Source organism: Malaya genurostris, chromosome 3 (assembly GCF_030247185.1).
Source record: "Malaya genurostris strain Urasoe2022 chromosome 3, Malgen_1.1, whole genome shotgun sequence".
NCBI lineage: Eukaryota > Metazoa > Arthropoda > Insecta > Diptera > Culicidae > Malaya > Malaya genurostris.
In genome coordinates, this window is record NC_080572.1 from 283,719,675 (window position 1) to 283,729,730 (window position 10,056).

Here is a 10,056-nt window from a genome sequence, read left to right on the forward strand (position 1 = left end):
TGTACGGTCGATTAATCATATCTCAAATTTCAATTTTCATGTATGTATTCAACGGGAGCGGGTCATTTCGGTGAAAGTCGTTTCGCCGAAAGAGTTATTTCGCCGAAAGAGTCATTTTGCCGAAAGGGTAATTTCGCCGAAAAGGTCATATCTCCTGTATGTTATGTCTCCCGTATAACTGATGTGGCGCAGCCACATAACCGAAGCCAAGACGGAAGCGGTGGCCTCTTGCATACAAACCTGTAACCGCCTCCTTTGCCCGGTCTACTCAAAGCTAGGTTTCTTTGCTTTAGTTAGGTCCGAACGAGCGGTAGCGAAGTCGGACAACACATGAACCCCCCCTAGAAAAAGGGTGACAACGAGATCCAACGGTAAAAAAATTATTTTATCTAATAAAAACATGGCTCACTCGGCCACGTAAGTAAAGCTTGTACGCAAATTGGCCTGAATAAAAAATTTTTTATAAAAAAAAAACACATGAACCAAAATGATGTGGTGTAGCCGCATCAAATATTTTTTTCATTTTCACTTAATAAACGGAAAATACCACATACATTTGCCTGGTAGATACACCTATGCAATTGCTTCGATGCTTAGTAGCTAATAGTCAACGAATTTTCTTGGGAACTCCGTTCTAAGGTTCATGAATCAATCTTTATTCAAGAAGTACAATTGTAGGTCAACAAAACGGGCGTTAACGCTATCATCTTTCATTTGTCTTTATTTTAAATCAATTCTAATTACGATTTTAAGACGATTTCAGGAATCGGCGAAATGACCCTTTCGGCGAAATGGCTTTCTGCAAAATGGAATTCAGCGAAATGGCATTCGGCGAAGAGACCCATTCGGCGAAAAAACCCTTTCGACGAAATGGCTTTCGGCGAAATGACCCTGATCCGTATTTAACAAACGAAGTTACGGAAAAAATGCACTCTCATATCAAATAAATTCAGCAATTCGATCCTTCTTAGGATCAACAAATCGATCTTGAACAACTGTTCGTTCTCCTTTTTCATTCAACTAAACGAATCTATAACAGAATGAACAGCGAAGAACGGAATATTGCTTCCATTAGCTCCGGCTTATTGGATGTGAACGTGTAATGACTGGAATATTAAAAATGCTCCTTCGTATTAATATACACAGAAAAAAATAATGAAATTTCAACGACATGTAATTCAATAGAAACAAGGAATAGACATTAGGGGCTGTCCATAAAAGACGTCACGCTTTTTTTTTGACGATTTTTGACTCCCCATCCCCCCTTTGTCACATGTCACGAATTCAAAATAAATAAAATCTCAAATCTCAATACATACTCAATATGTATGACAAACCCTACAAATATGAGGGAAAAATCGATTTATTACATGTTGTCATTAGATTAAAAAATATCCCTAAAACTACAACATCATCGGAATTATTTCATTAATATCAATTATATAAATTAACAAAAGTATTTGGTTGGAATTGATGAAACATTGAAATCATCTGTTTTATTCCTCCTAGGGGTACACAGATATATTAATGTTTTAGGTAAAGAATAATATTTCCTTAATGTAGCATACAGGGCTGAGAAAATAAAGACCAAAACCTCATCAAAACGAGATCACTGCCGGAGAATCTTTTCATGATCAGTTGATCAGTGAATTTTAAATCACATCGATCAATATCGGTACTGATCTTGCGTCACACAATGGGTAGTGATTTTGAACTAAAATGATTCTTGATTTATGTAAGTTCAATCATTGGATGATTCGATAAGCTTTGATGTTGGTGGAGGAAAATCACATATGATCAAGATAAGACATGACATGATCTACGTCTGAAATCGTTGATCTCCCGCCCTTTTTCAAATAGAGTATAATTGAATAAACTGCATCAGAATCAGATAAGAGAATTTCCTATGATATACTATTTTCAATGCTAGAAAATCAAATTACTGAAAAAATTGTCAAAACTTAAGTTAAACCGTTTGAAGGCATCTTTTTCTTTTTTACTCATATTAGGCAAAATTAATTAATTTCGCTAATTTACTCGCTCCTCCGTACACTTTTGCTGATCAAAACGGAAATGATTTCCTGCATCATTCATTTCCGAATTTACAAGAAGAAGCTTTTACATCAACAAATACACGTTTCCCTATAGAATGTAAACGTTTGTTGTGGAAATTTTTTCAGGCAATAGGGCAAAGCATTAATATAATTAGGTATTTAAAAAATGCGCTCTTTGAAAATGTTGGACGTCACATTCCAAAAACCTCCCCCTCTTCCCCCTGTCACAAAAGGTCACATTTTATGAAACATCCCCCTCCCCCTTGCGGCGTGACGTCTTTTATGGACAGCCCCTTAGTTGAATCGAAAGTTTAATGGAAAACCAAAACTAAATTCCATTGCATTGAATGTTCAATGAATAGAACTGTATCTTTCAATTGACGCTTAGTTTTACGTTTTTAATTTATATTGAAACGTACAGAATTGTAAAGCAACTTTATGTTTAAGTACCTGCTCCAAATATGTACTTGGAAACAGATGTAAATTCACAAAACGCTACTGTTCTACCTTCGAGATGCTAGTACGTATATTTGAAGTCGAATGCAATTGAATCACAGAATCGTTAGCGGTAAGCTTCGGCTCACTTTTGTCCAGACAATTTCTCATGTCATTTATGTATGGAATGAACAACAGTAGAGGTAAAATACTTCCTTGAGGTATACTCCAATCGTTTGTTTGAAGATTTAAGATTCTATTTGACAGGTAGCTTGAGAAATTGAAAAAGAAATTTCAGCAGCTCAGGATTTTGTTGTGTTGCACCGTTTTAACAAATCCATCCTAATTTCACTCATACAAAATCCGTTAAGTTACAAAAAATATTCAATTACCTACAACTCACAAAATCGAAGTTATGGAAATTCTTGTAAGTTGAGTAATTCCAGAAGTTGACATAATTAAAGGTTGACTTGTTCCGATTTGGATGAAACTTTGTTTATATTTTGCCCCTTAAGGGCTGAGGACAGTACCGTAAAGTGCTATTTTCCCGTTTCAAATTAAATTTTCTTGGAAACGGTGCAGAATGTGGAAAAACCCACATGAAAATGTCTTCAAAATTTAGTTGAGAATGTTCTGTGAAATTTTCAGAATGATTCATTGAGTTTAGCGGTCGTGTTGTATTTTTTCTGACTGAAGAACTGCTGAAAATTGGAACGCTTGGAAATGCATACCTCTACTTGTTCATCGAATATCTCGGTTTTGAAGGCTTGTATCATAAATCTACCGTGCCAAAGTCTAGATAATTTAGTTGCGATTAGTACATAAAAACATACATGTTACCACGATAACAATAAAGTCTTGTATTTTGCTGTGAAACAGAGTCAGTTTCAATGCATCCGCCATTTTTTTCGCTTTGGTTTCCTGATAGCATTCTGAAAAAGGAGAGAGAAATAAAATTGGCTCGACAAGGCTGCCAAACACACAGACATTCAATCTTTGTGAAAGTTGAATATTTTTTCATTGTTCATTAATAATGTGATAAAACTTCTCATCAAAATAATAAAATGTATGCTGGCAACACGGTACAGTTTGTTCATATATGAGAGAGTACAAAAAAAATACGATGCGCAAAGGGGATTGAGCGAGCCACGTGGTCGATTTAAAACTCAACACGTGGCCCTCTGTCCTCAGACCTTAAGTGATGGTGTAATGTTTTTAACTCAGTTAATCCTATAACTCGGAAGCCGGAAGTTGGATCCAAATGAAATTCAGAAGTTTTGCATTGGTCCGTAAAACCATTCATTTGAACCAAAGTTTGTAAAAATCGGTCACGCTATCTCTGAGAAAGTGAGTAATAATTTAAAATTTGAATTTTTCCGATATCACCCTGTAATTCCGGAATCGGAATTCTAATCAAGATGAAATTCAGGAATTCTCTATGGGACCAGTTAGCAGTTACTATTCATATTTTCATTTGTTGCACATTTTACCCCATAACTCCGGAACCGGAACTCAGATCCGCAAAAAATTCACAAATTTTGTATAGGACCGCCATTCTGTATAGGACCGCATAACATGGCGCAATGATGATGTTTTGCGACTAGAGTAAAATAACGTCTGCAGGGAGAATCAGCAGAATTTCAATTCTCATTCTTTCATCGAAATATTGAAAATCTATGACATTAGGTTATGAAGAGTGTCTGAAATATGATAAATCAAAATAATTACACCCCAGAATCTCTTTGGAAACCAAAACTACTCCAGATTCGAGCACCAAGTCCGGATGTAAAGATAATTGTGAATAGTTTTCTGTCATTATCATTTCATCGGTTGAATATCGACACTGCACAGTATGCAATTTGCACAGAAAGCCGAAAGTGACTGAAGGGTTAAATGAAAGACACATAAACACAATTCGACGTCAACATTTCAAAAGGGCCTAAAAACAATTGACAGATTCTCTTTGTTTACTTTCTCATTCGAATATATCTACGTTATTATACAAACGTTCGTTACATATTTGGTACTGTTAGAAACATGGGAATATTTTGATTTTAGAGCATTTTTCTTCTACTTTCCAAATATAGTAATATGATCCTGTGCATTTCTGCGCCTTAAAAGTTATTTTCAATAGTTTTTGGGGTCGACAGTAAAAATCACAGGACTAAACTTTTGTGTGATGATAATATGTTGGAGGATGACTTTGTCATGTCGCTCTTGATATTGTGGCCGCTTTTCTTTTAGCGCGCGACTTAGGCGCATCAGTTGCGTTCGGTAGCGATCTCCTGCGATGGTTTCATCCGGGTTTAAGAGCTCGTAGTAAATCACACCGAGCTGATCCCACCTTGGCGCCGTGAATATTCGGTTTTGCCTTCGACGAAGTAGCATGCCCGGGCTTTCCCCATGATTTTCTGCGTTTCATCACCGGTTACGATTCGATGTAAAAACCCCTTACGATTTTGTCTTTGAAGCAGTTACTCACATACAAATAGACGGCGCTCGATGTCCCTCGGTTTCAACTCATACGGCACCCAGTTTCCTTCTTTCTGAATCATGCCCAGGGCCTTGAGACTTTTTGAAATGACTTGCTGACTCACTCCCAACGATTCGGCAAGCTCTTCTTGGGTTTGGCACGAATCTTCATCAAGCAATGCTTCTAGTTGTTATTCTTTGAAGGTTTTTTCTCTTCCACCACCATGTTTGTCTTCTCTTTTTTCGAATTATAACAGAAAAGTAAATCTTCCCGCAGATGGCGAGAATTGGGCACATAAACAGACATTTTCGAGTGTGAATAATACGAAAACAGGAACGACTATCACTGAAACGGCGATGACAATCCGTTAGGCACTGTACACACTCACTTTAAAGGCATTATCATCTATGTGTTTTAACCAGCCTCAGCCGGTACAGCCACCTATCGGAAAACGACGGAAGCAAAGTTGTAAACCTGATAATGTCAAGATAAAAATATATTCAGTGACCACGAATTAATAGTAAAAACTCATCCAGCAGACGTTTATCAAGATGTTAAGGGTTTAGCCAACTTTTGTATGGAGAGGTATCACGGTGCGTTGATTAAAACGAAAACGATTTCCTTTCCATACAAATCAAAGCCTAATGCACCTAACTCTACCTTTATGGAAGGAAGTACATATCTTCAGAGCGGTTGCTTGAAGTTACGAAAATATTCAAACCGACATCTGCTTTTGAAAAACTCGTGTAGTTTTTGAAAGCATAAGAAAAAGTCCAAGTAGTGACTCTATATAAAATTTAACTTAGCCAAAAGTAATAGCTGATGGAGGTCGTACCAGTGCTGTAAAACTTCCTTCAATTCTATGTTGACTTTCTGGAACGAGATGAAACCTAATAACCTACTAATTTAGCAGATACTTTGTATTGTTTACTACTTAACTGTTGAGCAAATACTAACCTGTCCGTGTCTAACTGTAGATGAGATGCTTTACTAACAGAAATGGTTTATTGTTTTCTTAAAGTTTGAATTTTCGTTATGTTCGCTACTTCATTTTCGCACAAAATTCTCTTCCAGGTTGTTGACGAACACGTGGTAACTTCTAAACCGGAGGTAAAAAACAACAAAACCCACATTGTCAAAGCGGATTGGTTCTGGTACACAATACAGAATGGTTACGCTGATGAGGGCTATTACCTGTTCGGAGATGTAAGTTTGGATTTTCTGTTTACTTTTGCTCCCCCTCACAAGACTCATTTTTTTTCGTCCGAAAAAATTACAGTATTTGGACAGCATAGCCAACACTCCGGGCGGTGACCGACGGGATTCGCTTCCGATCAGTTTCAATAAACGCAAACGGAAACGTTTGTCCCACCGGACCCCGGCCGGGGACGGCACTCCGCTGGGTGTCGGCAAGCGGAGATCTTCCGTTTCCGATGCCGGTTTGCTGTCGGTATCGGGAAGCTTTCTCGATTGCACGACCAGCCCTGACAAGCATGAGGGAAGCAAGAAGAACATCATCGGCGAAACGGTGGACGTTTCGATTGAGCAACCGATCAAGGGTCAATCGATGCGGTATAATCATTTCACCGATTTTTATCGTACCGAGTCGAACTATGTGGGAATTTTGGATACTATTGTGAATGTGAGTACAGGCAGCAGCTATGTGACAATGTGAGAGTTTTCGTGTACAATAATCCGTTTTCTATTCAGCTATTCAAAGAACCTTTGGAGGAAATGATCGAAAAAGATCCGGAAAATGCTTTACTCAACAAGTCCGAGCTGAAATCGATTTTCAGCAACTTCCTACCAATTCATGACGTCCATAAGAGGATGTTAAACCGGTTAAAGGAAATTCATGGCACCTGGGCAGAGGATCAACTGATCGGTCAAATCATTCTGGACTACAAAGATGACCTGTACGTTGCATATCCGCCGTACGTCAACTTTTTCGAGCAAACGAAGGAAACGCTGCTCCATTGCGACCAGAGTAATCCACGGTTTCATGCATTTTTGAAGATCAACCAAGCTAAACCGGAATGTGGCCGACAGACGTTACAAGATTTGATGATCAGACCCGTTCAACGGTTACCCAGTATCAGCCTTTTGCTGAATGGTAAGTCTAAATGAAATGAAAACCGTGCACAGCACAGTCTACTGATTATTGTAACGTTTTTACCAGAAATTTTGAAACACACTGGCAAAACAAACCCGGATTATAAGAAGTTAGTCGAATCTTTGGAGGCAATCAAAGAAGTTATTAAAAACATGAACGAAGACAAACGTAAGACAGAGAGTAAATTGGCAATGTTCGACATATTCAACGATATTGACAAGTGTCCGGTAAGTTAGAAATTTTCTTGAGTGATTTCACGACTTGATCTTTTATGTCTCATTCAATCAGCCCCATTTGGTATCCTTCCACCGGCAGTACGTTTCGCGGTGCGAAGTGACCGAACTCTCCGATAGCCTGAGCGGCCGAGGGGACTCGCTAGTGCTGTTTCTACTCAGTGACACACTGGAAGTGTGCAAGAAACGATCACGGGCACCTAACAGCTCCAAGTCTCCCAGTACAAACGGTCTGAACACAACCCGTTGTCAGGCAAGCAAACCGTACAAACACGTCAAGTTGATGCCACTGAGCTCGATACGGCTGGTGGTTAACATTCAGGACAGCCCGAGGGCCTTTGCTCTCAATTGTCGAGCTTCTACGGATAACAAGGATCAACTGCATTCGTTCAGCATCTGCGACGAAGAGAAGGACAAGATCATCTACCTGAAGAGCCTCTGTCAACAGATGGCGGAGAATGCGTGCAAAACCGACGCAAAAACCTTCATGGTGAGCTGCGATTCCGAGGAACTGGGAATCGACGTAAGCGACATCAACGTGGGAACGCTTTCCAAGGCGTTCAAATTTGCCACCAGAACCAGGCTGAGGGTAAGTTTCAGCGAATTCCAAAGTTGGATCTCAGAAAGCTTTAATTTTAATTTAATTTCCTTTTTTTTGTCAGGTGGGCAGAGCACTGTCGTTCAACAAAACCCCGTCGAAACTGAAGCGCGCGGTATCATCGATGATGACATCATCCTTCGGTAGCACCCAATCACTGACGCCGGCCTCCCAGTTGGCCCAGATGAAGCTGGCAAGCTGTACGAACATAAACGTATGAATTTTGCATGAATACATTATAAATATTTAGCACGTTTTTTCAATGCAAAACCGCTCCGATTAAATTGTGGACGCTGTGCAACTCAAACCTAACAATTTCCCTGAACAATCAACGAAAAAAAAAACAATAGAATAAAAGATACATCCTCCTCATTAAAGTTAAGCATAATTGTGCTCGAAGTTTCTATCAGAAAATTAGCCTCTTTCTCATTTTCTCATTTCTTTTTTTTCTCTGTGATTCTTCTTTCTCCAACAGGAAGTCGGCGAAGAGTCCTCGGAGACCGATTCAAAAGCTTCCTCGTCACCATCGTCGGCGTCGGAAATCCTGGTGGCACCGATGTCCGTCCAACCGACCCGCAAGAATAAGAATCCGCCGATGTCGATGGCAGCGCTTCGGCGATTGTAGTGAAAAAAAAGAGAGAGAGAGAGAGAGAGAGAGAGTTTTTTTTACCGTATTCTGTCGTTCATTACGGTGTACCTAGCGGTAGTGTGCTTCCGTGTTCTGTTTTAACGTTTCGATTGGGTCTTCTTCTGTGGCTGCACGTCGATTTCGTCGCTGTAGGACGGACGGACGGTGCATTGGAGTATTGTGCCGCCAACATCACACAATCACGGAAATGTCCTCGATTTTCTGTGGCATTTTGGAGCGAGCTTTTGTTTTACCTTTACCCATTTGTTTTCTTTATTTTTTCTAAAACGGATTTTTTCTCCTGCTGGCGACGAGAAGAATCTTTTCAAAGCTACAAAACAGCGCATACATACGTAGAGAACGCGAAGCAGTCATCAGTTCGAGGATTCGAAATATTGAGTTGAAAAGGGCAAACAAGAACTGTGCAGCTTGTTTTTTTTATCGTTTGGAGATAATCGGATATTCAGGAGATTTAAAAAAGAATTGTATGTAATGGAGGAAAGATGATTTTCCTCGTTTCTTTTATAAGGGTTCACATTTATCTATAATACGTGTATGTGTATGTTTTTGTGTCTGCTAAAACAGAAGTAGAAGCAATTAGGATTCATATCAAAATTACAATAACAAAAAAAAAAATACTCAAAAGACAATAAGAACTGTGAAATAAGGATCTACAAACGAATCTGTTTGCGAAAGGTTTTAAACTTAGCGAACGTGGAATTGGTTCGCGTTCTGAATTGTGAGCGAGTTGGAAATCGCTCGACCACGCGTTGATGCTTATCTTTGTCTTTTGAGCTTTCAGAAATGAGCGCGGTTGTATAAAAGCAAAAGCTAATAAACTGTAAAAAAAAAAACAAAATAAAAGTATCTTTTTCTATTCAAACTTATTTCTCTATTTGGTGTTTTTACGAAAGAAATTATCCAGTTAATTAAACCGGGAAACCCGGAACGACGTGTTATGTAACGTCGTTTTATAGCACATTACCGAGCCACAATCTTGTGAATATCACCATCATGACCATTTCCTTCGTACTCCCATTGGAATTAGTGGAAGTGTTGAAACGTTACTGTCATCATCAGCATACAGAGCACGTATTTGCCGGTTTCCTTACTTACTAAATTCCCTCGGAGTTAAGGCAATTTCTATCGTATTCTTTCGGGAAATTTTATTCACTTGACTGCTTGCGGACGGAGAAGATATTTAAACGGAATGCAGCATAACGTTGCAGTTAGTGGAAAAACCAGAGTAAGTGGAAGCAGCCGCCACCGTTTGCTGCAAGGACGACGTTCCGCTTGCCGTGGGTGGAAACAGCAGGGAACGCCTTTCGATAGCTCAAAATCTATAAACCGTACTGGCTGCAAGCACGCTATCCAGTAAGCGTTGTGGGGTGGGGAAGTTGTGCAATCGAACGAAGTCCGCACCAAAAAAGGATCGTTCCTTTCTTGCTGCTTTGGGCTATTTTTGCGCTTCCACCGGATGGATACCAATCAAACACCGCACATCGAAATAGAAGCAAACGAT

General features: G+C 39.3%; 1 protein-coding gene across 4 annotated transcripts in view; it reads left to right on the top strand.

The window, feature by feature from the left end:
• Positions 1 to 9,421, top strand: part of LOC131434780 (protein ECT2) — a 136,445-nt gene extending 127,024 nt beyond the window's left edge. For 3 of the 4 annotated variants that reach the window (XM_058601914.1, XM_058601918.1, XM_058601916.1), the window contains 7 exons: positions 6,037 to 6,168; positions 6,242 to 6,604; positions 6,673 to 7,075; positions 7,142 to 7,302; positions 7,364 to 7,897; positions 7,971 to 8,120; positions 8,382 to 9,421. In XM_058601914.1, coding sequence (XP_058457897.1) covers positions 6,037 to 6,168; positions 6,242 to 6,604; positions 6,673 to 7,075; positions 7,142 to 7,302; positions 7,364 to 7,897; positions 7,971 to 8,120; positions 8,382 to 8,531 — 1,893 coding nt within the window. In that variant the 3' untranslated portion in view covers positions 8,532 to 9,421. The remainder of the gene's footprint in view (positions 1 to 6,036; positions 6,169 to 6,241; positions 6,605 to 6,672; positions 7,076 to 7,141; positions 7,303 to 7,363; positions 7,898 to 7,970; positions 8,121 to 8,381) is intronic. The other variant, XM_058601915.1, reaches the window with a different exon arrangement.
• Positions 9,422 to 10,056: the final 635 nt, after the last annotated feature.